Source organism: Dermacentor variabilis, chromosome 10, assembly GCF_050947875.1.
Source record: "Dermacentor variabilis isolate Ectoservices chromosome 10, ASM5094787v1, whole genome shotgun sequence".
Classification (NCBI taxonomy): domain Eukaryota; kingdom Metazoa; phylum Arthropoda; class Arachnida; order Ixodida; family Ixodidae; genus Dermacentor; species Dermacentor variabilis.
The window spans coordinates 16091156-16107362 of NC_134577.1; the positions used below are offsets into that span (position 1 = coordinate 16091156).

Sequence of the window (16207 nt, forward strand, 5' to 3'; positions counted from 1 at the left end):
GCCTGCCGGGTCGGAATTGCTGGTGGACATCTCCGCGGCTCGGGCCCCTACCCTGGGAGCCGCGTTGCAGGGTGCGTCGGATGCCGACGCGGCGTCCACGTCCGCCGTGCCGCTGTCGCGGTGGCGCGTTTAGGCTTAACGCGGTGACCGCCGCTTAGGGATTTCAAACGGCCGTCTCGGGCTAAGAAAAGAGTCGAGCCCGGAAATACTGGTGTCAAGTAAAAGCTGGTGACTTGCCAGTGACGATGGTTGTACGATTTCGTGCTGATGGTGAAAGATTCCGGGTGGTTGAGGGTGGATTAGCAGAGCCCGCTGCGACGCGATGTGCATCCTCCGTTGCCCAGGTAGCGTCTCTCGTGAACGCGGTGTCACCTTAGAAACGAGCTGTTTCTAAGGCTCAGGCGTTCGTCGCTTGCTGAGGCGCACATTTCGTTGTCGCGCCGAACGCTGCGTTGCTCGACGCTCACCGCGTCCGATGCGGGGAGCGTAGTCGCTGCGCCGTAGCCCAATACCCCTTGGCGGGTCGACGGGAACGCTGTCGCGTTCCACTCTTGAAGGCGAAGCTTAAGCGTCCTCCAATTTTTTTATTTATTTATTAATTTATTGCGTTTAACGTCACAAACAACACAAACACACAAGTTCGATGCCCTATGTGGAAAGCTCCAAATCAATTAACACCACCTGGGGTTCTTTAACAAGCAAACAAACCGTGCACGGTACAACGCGTTCTTTTTTTTTCTTTTTTTGCCTTCCACTTCCGTCGGATAGCGGGCGCCGTAACCCGGTAATCTAACAAATGACTAAGCGCTCAATACCAAATGGCCGTAGCCAAAAGTCTTCCCCCTCGACCATCACACACAGCTGCGTCTTGGATATACGTGAACGCTATATATAGACAGTGTCAACCTAAGAATTACAGAGCAAATCCGCCGCTGTCCCACTTGCATAAACGTGCCAGCCCATTGCGCCCCGAACAAGGTCAACTTTCAACCCTTCTGCTATTACTTTCGCTCATTTTCATGACTTCACGGCGAAGGAGAACCACGGCAAATTCAGTGTGGCGTCATTATCGCCGACTCGACACCAACAGCCGCCTAGAGTCCCGTGATATTTGCGTCCACTAGAATACGTTACTTCGCTGAGTTGTCCGAACGCATACTTCGGTTAGAGTCCCGGTAATTATCTTTCGATGCAGGAAACATTTGTGATTGTGTCGCGTTGAAAGCTCCCAGAATCGAAAAAGAAAAACAGATATTGTCGTCTTTCGGGAACTATATGTTTTGTAAAACGAGGAGGTACAAGCAAATCAAACTCAGTTTTGTGAGCAGAGATTTTAATTCTTAGGTTGTCTCTGGCTGTAGTGTCGTACATACTGAGCTCTCGGAGCCTCTAGACCGCGTAGAAACAAGAAAGAAAAAGTATATGGAGCCGCGAAGGCGAAAGAGAAAGTTGCCACATTTTATTTATTTTAGTTATTATTATTATATCTTATTATTATTATATCTTATTATTATTATTTCTTTCATGGCTGCTTCTCGCGTTGCATCATCATGCGGTGGCGGCTTTATAGGCTGTTTCCTACACAACGAAGGTCGGAGGACGACAATAACGAAGGGGAAAGGGGGAGTGAACGGAGGCCGCTCTTTCGCGTCACGACACGGCGATCGTTGATCTCTCAATCTGCACGGAAGGAAAGATTTATAGGCGGCTGTATAGACGACGGCCAGCCCTCGATGTTCGTCGGAGCGTGTGTGCCGATATGACGCACGACGCCGAGTCCGAGACGGTGAGAGCCGCCTTGCCGACACGCACTGTTAGCCAACGTCGACGACGGCGTGGGACCACGTGCGATTCGAGCGTGGGTGTGGACCGAGACTGTTCGGTATCGCCCTTCAGGTATCTGGCGGTGTGATCTCGATGATGAAAGCAACATAAATATGAATCGGCGTTCAGAACATTCCTCGTCAGCACCTACGAGGTGGATCCACACGTGTCGGTCACTCGGAACGTGACCGAACAACGGTCCGATTGCGGAAGTCGTGAGAGATGCCACGAAGTCAAGCGCTCTTGTACACAGTTCCTTTATCCCTATCTCTTCTTGTTTTCTGTTTCGAGCGACGCGATCATTTAGGAATCACCTTGAAGGGTCGTTTGAAGACCTAAGACTTTCTGAGGTAGTCGTAACTTGTCAGGATGAAAACAGCGGCGTGTGTGGGGGAGGGGGGGGGGTCGGTTTCTCCAGGAATTCACAATGCCATAGCTTTAGAAACCTGATTTACTCAGATCAAAACGCCCATCCTATCGTGATTCCTCATACAAATGGTGATCAATGTTGGTGAGTATCCTTTGATGTCAACTCAATAGAACGATCCTGCAGACCCTTTTGAGCAAGAACTACCGCTTACGTGCACAAAAACACAACGTTTTGGAATTCAAAGACGTTTCCATGATGAGAATTTTTTAAAAGGACTAAGCGAATTACAACTCGCCATAAACGGATCCATTTCTTCATGGTCTCCTACCGTCGTTCGGCTGTGAACACTCCTCGTAAACATTTGAGGAAGCTTGCTTTTATGCAAAGACAATCAGTTTAATCCGCACACAACTCCCAAGACCAGAGCGTCATCCGTTAAAATATAAAGTTTCACTCCCTCACTCACAACGCGTACATACGATGCCACATCTTCCCGTAAAACGTTAAACGCGCCGGCTACCAGACACTTCGAATTGTACAACGACGTATAATTCGTATCAACAACAGCGAAATTGTGCCTGACACCTCCCGCCTTTCAATCACCCCCCCCCCCCCCCCAATAGAGAAAAGGGAAATAAAAACTGAGAACATCGCCACCCCCAACAACAGCACTTCTGGCGGCGTATAATAGACTTTTAGTCACCAAACCTAGCTATATGGAATGTTTGCAGAGTTTATTGTATATCATTATCTTATTAAGTGGAGAGCTTTAGACACTAAAATCGTCATTTCATTGGGACATGTCTAATGCTTTAAGGGAACACTAAAAATACTAAGTCGACGTGGACTGTTCAAATACCATTCTAGAAACCTCCCAACGCTTGTTCTGTGCCAATAAAATACTTAGTTCACGAGAAAAGTCCATCTGAAGAGTCCGAATACCTCTTTCGAAATTCAAATCTCCCGCCACCCAACTGGGGGAGCGGTGACGTTGCATACGCCATCACCACCCTTTGCTGCCGTCGGTGAGTAAAACGGCGCCCGACAGACGGCGGTACCGAGTCATGACAGAGCGGCGGATTCGCCGCCGCAGCTGCTTCCTGGTCAAGTGGGCGTAGACCGTTCGGGCATCCCTTTACACCGCATGGAAGTTGAATTATCTGCTACTTGCAGTTTGTGCGAGTTTCGCGAGCCAGCAGAACCAGCGCAGCACTACGCGATAACGAAACTATACTGAAACGCGAAAGTGTGGGTGGCGCGGAGTCGAGCGAAAAGAAAACCTTTCGACCGCCAGCGTCGTTGTCAAGGGTGGTTTCAAATAGTTATTTCTTCTAAAAATTAAATAGAAGTGGACAAGTAGCGTTTTACTTCGTCTTATAATACAATACAAGGATGTTTTTCTGCAACGAGTGGTCGAGTACTAGTGAAAGAATTTAACTGAGGAGTGCTTTCGTCATCGGGCAAGTATTTGAATCTCCCGGGGTAGTCTCTAATCATGTCCTGTATTTACCTCAATTTCTCGATTATTAAAGCTCTGTTCACAATAGTAATGATGCATTAGATATTCTCGAGTACTAATATCACTTTAGCTTGACCTAATATAGTCCCTTTAAATCAACCAGCGCACTCCAAGCCCTGGTGCCCAGTCACCGACTTCGGGGAGGAATAGAAGGACATCGGCTTCTGTTCTTGGATTCCGCTCCATGGTCTTGTTTTGCGGAAGCACCCGCTGCCACGGGCGCTTGTGGAAGAGTTACTTGCCAAGAGCAATCTGTCAAGTGGGAAGAATTTTTACCCTCCCGTTTATTGACCCTCTGAGGCAAGCAACGAACATGAAAGGTATGCGCTCTCAAAGCTGCGCGTTTTGGAAAGCACACAGGGACATTCGTCGCTGTCACCAAGGGCGACAACCTTTTCCTAAAAAGAGTATTTCCTGAACACCGGGTGGTCGTCGGCAGTTCGTCTCACCAGAACTGTGCACTTCTGAGGAAGATAGGGTACAAGCTAGTGTTCGAGGGCATTCAATATGAGACGTAAAGAAACATGTTTTGAGAAAGAAACGCTTATGACGAAGATGCATGGGCTAGAACCAAATTACGCGCGCGCACAAACGCACATGCTGCTCTCTTGTGGAGCCGTCATAACCTCTCTGGCGGCTAACGAGCGAAAGCGCAAAGATGCTAGCGCGCGCACACAAGGTTCCAGAGGTGTCATCCACTAGATCTCGGGTTAAATGTATTAACGAGATTAGGGAATCAAGTATATGTGACGGATTAGGTTCGCATAGGAGAGTGAGTGGTCTAATGGATAAGGCACCCGATTTTAGAGATCGGAAGATTGAAATTGCCCAGGAGATCTCTGGGAAGGACCTTCGTCATGCAGTCAACTCACTATAGCGGCCGATGATGAAACGCACGCGATGCACCTTCCCACGCGCATCGTTTTGCCCACGTGTAAGCGACGCGCCAAGAAACATGACGCGATACGCTTTGTTGCGTTCCCGTACGCTTGGCCGGCGTACTCGCGATTTCGCGTATGCAGTGTCATCGGGATCGAGCAGGACTGCGAATTGAGTCCCCAACTCAAGTGAAGGCGAGCTGAGCCCCATAACAGCGCTGCACTGATTTCGAGGCACGACGTACGTACGCTCGCACACCGTTGTTTGTTTGTTCAGCAAAGCTAATACGACCTCCACGCTTCGTTGAAAGCGCGGTGCATCTAAAGAACAGCGCCGTGCGGAGACAAGTTCGGCGTAAGCGTTTGCGTCTAGCAGACCGCGAATGAACGCTGCACTATTTCGAGCGTTTTCCGGGGAAAACTTGCAAGAAAGAAAGAAAGAAAGAAAGAAAGAAAGGAAGAAAGAAAGAAAGAAAGGCCGAAGGAGCATCAGAAAGGAACACCGACGTCGCCGCAGTGCTGAGAGCAGTCTCGGTAAAACGAAGCACTGCTGCACGATTCTTCGGCTGTTACGTAATGATGACTCGCCGCGGGGGTCGTCCAAAAGTGTGCGCGGAGCCTATTTTTTGACGGGTACGAAAAAAAAAAAAAATACCGCACTGAGCGACGCACGCATTACGTCCGCGCAGTGCAGTTTAGTTTTTGGTTTCGAAGAGGCAAAGCTGCAGGTGACAGCGATGTTATGCAACGAAGCAACGGTGACGAAGGAGACAGCAGTGCGTCTTGCGGCGTCGTACTGCGGCACACGCAACGCGCTGGGTGTCACTCAGAGAGGGTCCGCGGCCGCGCCTCCCTCTAATCGCGTGCATCTTGACGAGAGGCATCATGACCGTCACTGAGTGCGCGATAAGTATTTTCTTTTCACAGGAAACGATAATTAACTAAGGTTCTTATGTAGACCTGTTGGAGTACCATTAGTGCTGACTACGTTAACGCGTTATGGACAAAAAAGAAAAAAAAAGAGAGAGAGAGAGCACGACAGGAGAAATACACACGCGGCGCTACTAACCACACTTGTCGCAGTGAACTTGTTTCGAGTTACAACCACGTGTGCTTCCTTTCTTTCTTTTCTATTGTCTTCGTACGTAACTGCCTGGTCGTTTCTGAAGAGCCAGCCTTTCGTTGACAGGCTGCCTCCAGCCTGAGGCTTTCCTCGTTCGGTCACTGGTGATCGATGCAAGTTTTCGTCATCCTTTGAATCGTTTGTATTGTTTGAATACAGAAAGTAGGACGGACAAGACGAGCAGTGACGATTTATTCTGATGTGCCGGCATTCGGGTACCCATCTCGGGCTTACGACGATAGTATTCAACTTGGTAGAAACGGCACAAAACTAAGACGACAAATAAGAGTATTCGACAGGACTGGCGCCTGTACTCTCGTCTACTCTTATTTGTCGTCTTTTGCTTTGTGCTATTTCTACCACGCTGAGCCTGTAATAGGTCCGCAAGAAGTCCTACTCATGATAGCGCTCGATGTGATCCCGATGCGATCGCAGTGGCTGGCCAGTCGAAGGCGGCGTCGTTACGAGAAGTTTTGTGAAACCGGCCGCAGCTCTTTTGCTTGCCAACACTTGCAGAAACGACAAAGAAAATAACAATAATGACGATGGTAATGATGACGGTAACGATTATAGAATGTTTCACATTCACCTAACATGGGGTAGTCCCTTCTAGAAAGCTTTTGCTCCGAATTCCTGCAGAACGGTGACCCAGCGCGGAGCGTCGGCTCCATATACGCACAGCTCCACGGCGCCGAGGTGCAACCAGCGCGGGCACGCACACCTGTAACCGGACCGCGGAGCCACGTCAGGCGCATTCCTCGCACGTCGACCGCCGATGAAGGAGCGGCGAGGAGGAAGGCGAGAGAGGAGAAGGATGCCACCACAGACCACCGCGGAGCTAGCCGGAGGAAAAAAGCAAAATAGAGAGGCTGAGGAGAGTACGAAAAGCTGAGAAACGCGAGAGAAAAGTCCCAACCCGTGAATCAACCAGTTCCTTTCTGGCTGGGAAGGCGACGATCGCAAAAAAGGAAAGAAAAGAAAAAAGGCAGATAGTCGTTTAACGCTAACTTTAAACGAAGATCGCTAAAGAGAGGGAGAAAAAAAAAGTATATCGTCAAAGAAACAAAGATAAAGGAACGTCACTTTTTTTTTGGCGACGCTCACGAGATCCAGGGAAGGGACCCCACATGTGAAAGTGCTGTCATGCGCCCGCCTCCTTTGAAGGGGAGCTTTCCCGCTCAAATGACTCAATGGCCACGGAAAACTCGGAGGCGAAGTTCGCTTTTGTTTACCCGACCTTATTTCGACACTTTCGTGGGTTCATGACAGCTACACAGGCTGTGAGGGAATAGATTCCTGAAGTCGACTAACCTCAGTGACCGACTTTACTCTTGATGCGCAACTAAGAATGAAGCGACACCCTCGGCGCTTTCTCTCGTCTCTTTGCGTCTCTTAACCCTCTCCCATTTATGCATATTTCAGCAATTGAAACATAAAAAATATGGGGGCGCGCAGATACGAATTTTTGAGACCGAATACATTATGGATCGAATAGCGCCAGAAGCGAATCGAATCGAATATCGAATGCTTTTCGAATAGTTTCCGAATAATGAACAGCCGTTGCCACAATTAATATAGAAAAAAATTTTCACATCCCAGTATTCGTAACGTTGACAAATTCCTGTCGTTATAATGCGTGTTATATGAAGGGCTGTTCATTAAAAACCCGAATGGAGCACCAGGAACAAATAAGCAGTTTGTTCGCACAACGCAGCCGTTTTGAGAGAGCCAATAATCGCTGCAAATCCGGTAAAGTCTGGCTCCCTGAGCGACGTAACCTGCCCCACTACTTAAGTTCTCGTGTTTTGTGACTGTACTCCACCCGCGGGGCTGATTTTTTATCGTACTTGTGCTCGAATACTATGCTTGATTGCACACAATTGACGTCCTGACCTCTGCGAAAACTATCCAAGCAATATCCGTATTTACGAAGGGATTATTCGATTTGAAGACCAAATCGAAAGGGGCGCTATTCGATTCGCTATTCTAAAGTTTCGAATACTCGTACGCCCCTAACTAAAGCACAAAAACAAAATTCTGAGCAAGCCATCGTTACTTCGCGACATTTCGCTAAAGTAAGAGTGCCTTGGGCGGCGACCTGGCGACATTGTCCGAGAAAAAATTACCAACACTGCTCCAGGGTTTAAGTAACATATGCGATGAGCTGGACTGAGATTTTCGTACGTATTCTGTGGGTATTGTGCTAGAAAAGCTTCCAAACGAATCCCAACACAACCAAAAGATGAAGATCGCGCTTGGCACCACTAGACATGTTCCTTGTGTTCTGCCATTTATTTTTTTGTTCTTGTCACTGGCGTTTGAGGAGACCCTGGGGCGTGAGGAATGTACAAGAATTAAGAAAACTCGCAATATACAAATGTCCCGTTATTTCACCGTATATTGTCTTAGCTTGTAACGTTAGGCCGAATCCTTCTGCGCTTCTTAAATTTGCATCTCTAGCGCGGCATTCTCTAGCCATAAATCTCCGAACCACCATCCTATACCTCGCCGAGAGATTCTTCTCAGTTGCATACGGTGGCACGACACGCATGTTTTGATACTTCAATGTTTAGGAACCTCGGCAAAAAAAAAAAAAAAAATATGACAAGGCTCGCATGCAAGCATAGGTCAACGCCTTGACAATGACTGCCACATACCTGTATGGACAATCCGCAAGCGACAGCCCCCACAAAGATCCGCAGAGAAGCCAAGAGTAACACTCACCGATCTGAAAGAGAGAAAAAGAAAAAAAGAAATAAAGGTTACTCATGAGACAACCTGGTACGTAAATGACAAGTCACTCGAAATATCGGCCACTAGCGTTCATTTAACCCATTTGCGTCCGAACACATTACAGGAAATTTGCAGCCATGGGTGCACAGTCAGCTTTAGTGCTTCAATTAAAGAGCAGCACCACATCAATTAGAGCCTGGCACGAGGTAATATTTCAAAAGTGTATTTCAGTTTGCCGGAAGGGGGACGATTTCTGGTTTAGAAAACGAAAGACGAGCTTGCCTTTTATTTATTTAAAATTTTTTTAATGTTCGCTCGTACTTAGGCCATTTTGGTGCAGGAAAACTGCGCATTTCTTCTATGTATTGATAGAAAGTTGACCACGCCTACGCAACTGCGCTCTCAAAATCCATCACGCCCAGCTGGTTGGGGAAACTTGAAGCCGGCGTCGCGTCCCCTCTTTCTTTTTTTCTTCTTTCGTTTTCGCATCTTTCCTGTCCCATCGAGCCTCCTTCCGCGGCAGTCGAGGCCGTTTAGCGTCGAACAACAACAACAACAACAACAACAACAACAACAACAACAACAACAACAACAACAACAACAACAACAACAACAACAACAACAACAACAACAACAACAACAACACGTGGTTCAGAAATCATTTAACTTTTTCGCAAATACAATGCATAGCGGTTTTTCAAAGGGTCACCGTTCCAAGTTATGGGCGACGTATTTGGCCAGCCGGAAGGCGGAGACCACGACCGTGTGTACGTATTCAATCGAAGTCCCTTCAATGGATTCATTCATTACATTATTTCAGTTTCCCGCCCTACTCAACTTTAGATGCTTTCTCCACTTTCGCATGTACACAGTAATTACGGTAATAGAACAGACAAGTGGACCAAAACCCGCGCTAGTAAAGATAATGGACATCGTCATCACAAATATAAGAAGTGATGCGCAAACGCGGTTGGCATATTAAAATAACGCTGATATTTCGGTCGTATGTGCCAATGAGTGAAGACGAAAAATAGCTAAGACATGCTACAATACTGCATAAGGTAGGCAAAATTAGATTACTGCAGAATACCCACCATTAGGCCATTATTAAAGCAAAAAAGTATTGCTATTACTGTTCTCTGTTCACTACAACTCTCACAGCAGTCGGCGCGCTTTATACTTTGCGGTTTCTACAGTGACACCAGCAGGTCACAAAATGGAAAATCTATTTGAGATTTCATGGTAACTTTTACTCAATATTCTTTGTAGGAATGTGAAAGCTATGTGCCACAATTAAAAAACAAATATTTAGGCAGTAACGACTCACGAGGAGTTTTATATATAGTACTTTTAGCCTACATTTGGCCTCTACATGGCCTACATTTAGCCTCTACGCTTCGCATAAATAGTGGTCATTAGCATTGCACAGCTATAGGTTTCCAGGCGGTGAGGAACAGACTATGGACATTATGCAAATGACGAAATTATCTAGACAGTATGTACAGATGGCATAGATGAATTTGTGCAGTAGTTTCAGAGGCTGGCAGGATAACTTCCCGTAAGTGGGCATGACAATAGCCGCAACATGATTTCTAGAAGCGAAGACGAAGACGAAGGAGAAGAAGAAAGTGGGAACTGGGTGAAAGTGACTTCTTTATTTTGGCCTGCCACAGTTTCAAGCGATGAAGCCGACGGGATTTAGAGAACGCCTTGTAAGTAGTACGCTTGTATCCTGAATCCACTTCATTATATGCCTGCCACTCGGACAAAAAGCTACATGAAATGCCCAGGATGTAATACGAAGTTGACGGCTGTACTGCTTCAGCAGAGGCGGCGGGCGTGCCTTCGTAATCTGTGGCAAGGGCGCTGCGTCACCCTTGATAAATCTGATTGATTGATTGATTGATTGATTGATTGATTGATTGATTGATTGATTGATTGATTGATTGATTGATATTGCGGCTATGAGGCGTCGTAGTGGATAGCTGTGAGTTCACTTTGACTACCTAGAGTTCTTGCATACGAAGTGCAAGAACTTCTCTAAACTGAATGTAAGAAGGCTACCTTGCTCTTTACACGTGTTCGTACTAGCAAAAATAGTCTAAAGTGATTACGCCGAAGAGAAAAGGCCTTGTATTTGCAGCGAGCTTGCCGCATTTCTTTATTTCCTTTAAAAGATAAAGAGAATTCCACAGATAACGGTAATACCAAAAAAGCTTTTGGTGCAGGGCTCCGTAGCATGTAAAGTTCCCGCTTTACCATTTTTGAAATTTACAGGTTCACGGTAATATATGTAGAAAAAGAAATCTTGAGGCCTAATCGAAATTCACTTTCCAACGTCACTAAAACTTCGCTTTCTCTCTCAAATGGAAGTACTTCATGCAAGTCGGTTCTTCCGTTATGTTGTGTATTGAAATCATTTCCTTATTTTAGGTGACATAGAATAGGAAAATATCCAGTTGAACTCGAACTAAAGCTCCCGAGAATGGCCCCTATACAAACATTTGTGAGTTGTTCTGCAGGTAAACAAGCCGGAAAGCGACTCCGTGTCACAAGCTACTTCGTCTCAGACGCCGTACCGAAGCTCTCCGCGGACGTCGAAAGGGGTCAAGTCTCAGAGGACTTCTGCAGGGGCCACGTCTCAGGTGACGTCACAGGCTACGCCGTCGACGTCGAGCCAGTGGAAGACGCCATCTTGGTGGTCGGCGGTCACTCCGAAATTGACCGAAACGCGCTTGCAAGGCGAGCCGGACATCCCCGCCACGGCACCGGACACGTCCGGAACCTGCCTGACAGCGTTCGAGATGGCTGAGAAGGCTGCCTTCCAGAAGCTGAGTGCGAACGTGAAGGTGTGGAACTGGCACGTAATTTAGAAGCCGTAGGAACACTACCGCGTGCCTCACGCGGGCAATACAATGACACTCAGCTAGTATAAAGATTGGGAAACGCGTACAAGGTATTTTAATTTGATACTAAAGTTGGTCATTTATGTCTTGTCACTGATCACGCAACGACAGACCGAAACGTGCGTGTTTCGTCTGAGCACGAAACTCACCTCAGGGAATACGAGATCGTATTAACCTGGGAGCTACACCGACTACAGTTGCTCAGTATGTGACGACGAGAGGCAGAAAAGGAGGGCGCGGTCGGCGCGCATGCCAGTGGTAGTTGAGCTGGGCGCGCGTGGGTACGGTTGACATTTTGTTGAAGACCGAAGTGCTCCGCTAAAACGATTTGATGGAGTATACCAGTGCTGTGTCTTACCAGTACTCACCTACGGGGCAGAAACCTGGAGGCTCACGAAAAGGGTTCTACTTAAATTGAGGACAACGCAACGAGCTATGGAAAGAAGAATGATGGGTGTAACGTTAAGGGATAAGAAAAGAGCAGATTTGGTGAGAGGACAAACGCGAGTTAATGACACCTTAGTTGAAATCAAGAAAAAGAAATGGGGGGGGGGGGGTGGCATGGGCAGGACATGTAATGAGGAGGGAAGATAACCGGTGGTCATTAAGGGTTACGGACTGTATTCGAAGAGAAGGGAAGCGTAGCAGGGGGCGGCAGAAAGTTAGGAGGGCGGATGAGATTCAGAAGTGTGCAGGGACAACATAGCCACAATTAACACATGACCGGGGTAGTTGGAGAAGTATGGGAGAGGCCTTTGCCCTGCAGTGGGCGTAACCAGGCTTATGATGATGATGATGATGATGATGGTGATGATGATGATCAGTGCTGTGCCTTGACCTGCCTGCCCCTGCTTTCCCGTTGGCCAGAAGGCGCCACCGAACCAAAATTCTGTAAGGGAGCCAATTTTCACAGTCGACATTTTTGCACAGCTACAAATAGCATAACGGTGCTTATTAAGGGGTCGCTCCAGCGCCGGCCTTATCTGGGCCCGTAGCTCCTGGGCTTGGGTCCAGGTCAGGTCCGAGCCCCGTTCAAGCCCGGGACGTGCACCTGGCCGAGCCCAGACTCTTGAGCAAGCCCGAGCCCGAGCAGTGATGTAATCCTAAACCCTGATAGCTTTAGGAATAATCGGTTTTGCAGACAGTTTGATTATAAATTGGAGAATTGTGTTAGAAAGTGGAATTGCTACTTTATGTCTACGGTCAGCATGTAATGACATGCTCAATCTAAACACGGTAACTTTCATGAAGGTGTACATCTTAATATCTTAAACCAGCGCTCTTCAGCTTAAACATTAAAAACAACCACGCGGGATTGGACGTCTTGGATATTTTTTCTTCGGTTGCAAGATTGCATTCATGTTACTAAAATTTTTAGGAGGAACAAGAGCACAACTTTGACACCAGACATCATGTTATGCATGTAGTAACATGAGCTCTGGAACAGCAGTTACGTGTGCTTCACTCCTGTAAATTTTGCTTAGATGGATGTCAATTTCGGGCACAAAGAAAAATATTCAGAACATAAAACACTCTCGAATAAAATCAATACTTTAGGTAAAAAGTACCGGTTCCTTATAACACGTGGAAGTTTACACTTTTTCGAAAGCAATAAAAATGATTGTATGCTCATGAGACCTGAAGATAGCTCAGGGACATAATCTCTTTTAGAGTTGATACTCATTGCCGCCTGGTACTTTACTACCGCGAAAAATCAGTTTCCTTAAAATACCACTGTTGCGATGCTAGAAGCAGCATATTCATGTGCGTGAACAAAGTAACCTTATCTGCCTCACGTGTGTTATGGTAAACACTGTTTCCTATGCATAAGCACAAAGATAAAGGTGCAACATCCTGTGGTTGCATGGTTGCCATGTTGGCGCTGCGTCCCTAGATTTTTCATGTCACATTTTCGGTTCTCCAGACACTCTTCATGGTTCTCAATTTTCATCGTATGTAGTGAGACAACGGCTTATGTCAAAATTGGCGCCAATTTCCTCCAAAGCTGGCGCCAAGAATACGATTAGACCACTGCCACAAAGTTCTGCATGCGTTCTTTTAAAAATCATATTGCTGCATAAGTGGGGTGAATGGTGCATGGGGCGAATACGTTATATGATCGCTTCCCAGCTCATCTGGAGATGGATTGAATGCACTGTGCAATCAACAAGTGAAACGTGCCTCAGGGGGATACATTGGCGTTTCTCTTGCGAAAGCGCAGGCAACGCCAGAGCTTAGCACTAGGCGACGACGGAACCTTCCATCGGGCCAGGGCTACGACGACGACGACGACGACGACGACGACATCGACCTCGCAGCCATCGAGGCCGCGGGAAAGCGCGTCCGTTACTTCATGGGATCGCTGGGTGCCCTCGTCGTCCTGTTCGCTGTGCTGGTAGTGGTCCTGCCGTTCTTCACAGAGCCGATGGCCATGGACCCGGGCACCGCGGTGTGCGCCTCGCCGATTTGCGCCCTGTACGGCCTGCGTCTCTCGACTTCGGTGAACGAGTCGAGCGAGCCCTGTCGGGACTTTTACGAGTTCGCCTGCGGTGGCTGGAGTCAAGTGCACGATGGCACGTCAGCGCTCACAGTGATGGCCGACGCCTTTCTCGACCAGCTGGTCGCGAACCTCCGCGAGTTGTCCGCGGGGAGTGACGGAAACCAGACGGCAGTGATGAAGGCGGCCATACTCTACCAGACATGCGAGGCTGTGGTTCGTCACGGAAGGGACGAACTGCCACAGTTTCGAAATATACTGGACGCCGTTAACCTGCGATGGCCGCGAGAGACCGGACAGCCGAAGCTACTGGACATCCTAATCAATCTGGCAGCGGAGAAAGGATACGCTCCAGTCTTCGAATTGCGTTACAACGCGAGTAGCCACCAGCTATGCATCGAACCAATTTACCAGCTAAAGCGCATATTCGATATGAGGGCCACGCAGAGAGACATAGGGAAGTACTGGAGCTACTACGTAGTGTACTGCTCCGTCTTCGGAATGACCTCACCCCGAAAGAGTGTCTTTGATGAGTTAGACGCGCTAGAGTCGGCTGCCATTCCATATATAGACGATGCGTACCGGACAGGCAGGCCGGTGACACGCTTCTTTGATTCGCTGGACAACATGGTTGCAGAGATGGGAGGCTTCGGTATCGAAGAGTGGTTGGAGGCTACAAACCGTCACGTGGGTGTCGTCAGGAGTATCAACGTCACGCACTGGCAAGCGCTCAAAGTTCTAGGCACACTAGCGGCTGCTTTGGGCAGCGCGTCCCTATTTCGCTGCCTCGAGTGGTGGATAGTGCAGGACCTGGGACCCTGGTTCCACGGGGAGTTGGCGGCGTTAGAGTACGGCGGCTCGAGGCACTCGCACGACCTGCGCGCGCGACAGTGCCTCGGACTCGTGGAGCGATACATGGGCGTGATAGCGTGGGCACCGGTCTCAACTCCCACCGACGTCGTGGATGACGTCACGCACGTTGTTCGTGCCGTCTGGAAAGCTACCCCATTCGGCAGCGCATCCAACGGTAATGACGGATTGTCGATGCTCGTACCAGAATCGCCACCCGCTGCACACTTCGTAACTCAGAAAACAGTCGAGAAGATGGTGTCGCTCTACGAGCAGTATCCCGCCATGACGAAGGCCAGCTTCGCGGAGAACTTTATGAAAGCGATGAGGACGCGTCACTCGCTGCGCTCGCAATTCAACCGAGAGACGGTCTCTTTCTCTTCCAGGATGTCGATGGCCGCGGCGCCGGTCGAAGTCTACGATTCTCAAGAGCGCAAACTGATCATGTTTCCGTTCGCGCTGACTTCTCCCCTTTACGAAGACGGAATCGTCGCGAGCGTCAAGTTTGCCGGCCTCGGTTCCAAGATCGCCGACGCCATATTTAGGAACGCTACTTCGGCGTACAGGTCCTCGCACGGAGGCCAGCTGCCAGCTTTGCTGGCCGATTTCGTCGCCTGCCTCAGGGCTTCGTACGCCGAGCCGAACACTGACAACCGCGTCGCTACGCCAGAGCTCGACCACATCTCCCGAGCGTTCGCGCTCGAAAGTTCGTGGCGCGCGTTTCGCGCCGAAGCCTTACAGGGCGGCGGAGGAGAAGACGTGCGACTGAAGAACTTCGACGGCTACAGCGCGGAGAAGACCTTCTTCGTGACGTGGTGTCACGTACTGTGCTCCACCGACGAGCCCGGCATGGCGAAGCGCTCCTGCAACGCGGCGCTCAAACAGAGCAGCGACTTCGCGGAGGTGTTTCGTTGCGAGAAAGCGGACGCCGTGGTTAGTTCGGACAGTTGCAGAGTCCCTTGGGCTCTCGACTAAGGAGAGTAGTGACTACGTGGCCACTGATGGTGAACAATGTACGTGTTGCGGTTCTGTGCATACTTGCCAGTGGCGCGATTCCTGCGGGCTAGTTCAATAAGGGCGCATGACCAACGCAGACGCGCCTTTACACGAATGTGTCATTCCAAGAGCATTTTACAGACTATCTGCTGATCGTGCATATTCGAAATCAGACGATCCCTCCTGGAAAGCTCACTTTCCGTTTTAGTAGTGTCATTTTCTCTGGACAAGTATGCATAACGAATCAGCCTACGATTGTAGATGTGCAGTGTATCGAAAGATTAAGTCCTACCACATCTTGTAGAGTGGCCAACAAGCGCTGCCAGTATAGATATGCAACCCACCCAGAGGCTTGACAAATAAAACCTCAGACGTGTAGAAACCCAACGACTAGAGACTCGTCTGCGTCGAACACGAGATGTGTCGCAGTATGCGGCAGTACAAATTATGCGGTACAGGCCACTTCGACGTGTTATCAGATCAAGCATTCAGGAAAAAAAGTTCTCACGCTA

At 48.6% G+C, this 16207-nt stretch overlaps 1 protein-coding gene across 1 annotated transcript; it reads left to right on the forward strand.

Moving 5' to 3' along the window:
• The first annotated feature begins 1759 nt into the window (after nt 1-1759).
• Nucleotides 1760-15674, forward strand: LOC142559901 (neprilysin-1-like). The gene is made up of 3 exons (XM_075671589.1): nt 1760-1786; nt 10970-11296; nt 13575-15674. The coding sequence occupies exons 1-3, from the start codon at nt 1760-1762 to the stop codon at nt 15672-15674; spliced, it is 2454 nt and encodes an 817-aa protein (XP_075527704.1).
• The last annotated feature ends 533 nt before the right edge of the window (nt 15675-16207 follow it).

Excerpts from the sequence above, each read along its gene's own strand:
- LOC142559901 (XM_075671589.1), top strand. The coding sequence starts at position 1,760 with ATGACGCACGACGCCGAGTCCGAGACG. Across the intron at positions 1,787-10,969 it reads ACGACGCCGAGTCCGAGACG|GTAAACAAGCCGGAAAGCGA; the intron begins GTGAGAGCCGCC and ends GTTGTTCTGCAG. Across the intron at positions 11,297-13,574 it reads AGCTGAGTGCGAACGTGAAG|GCAACGCCAGAGCTTAGCAC; the intron begins GTGTGGAACTGG and ends GCGAAAGCGCAG.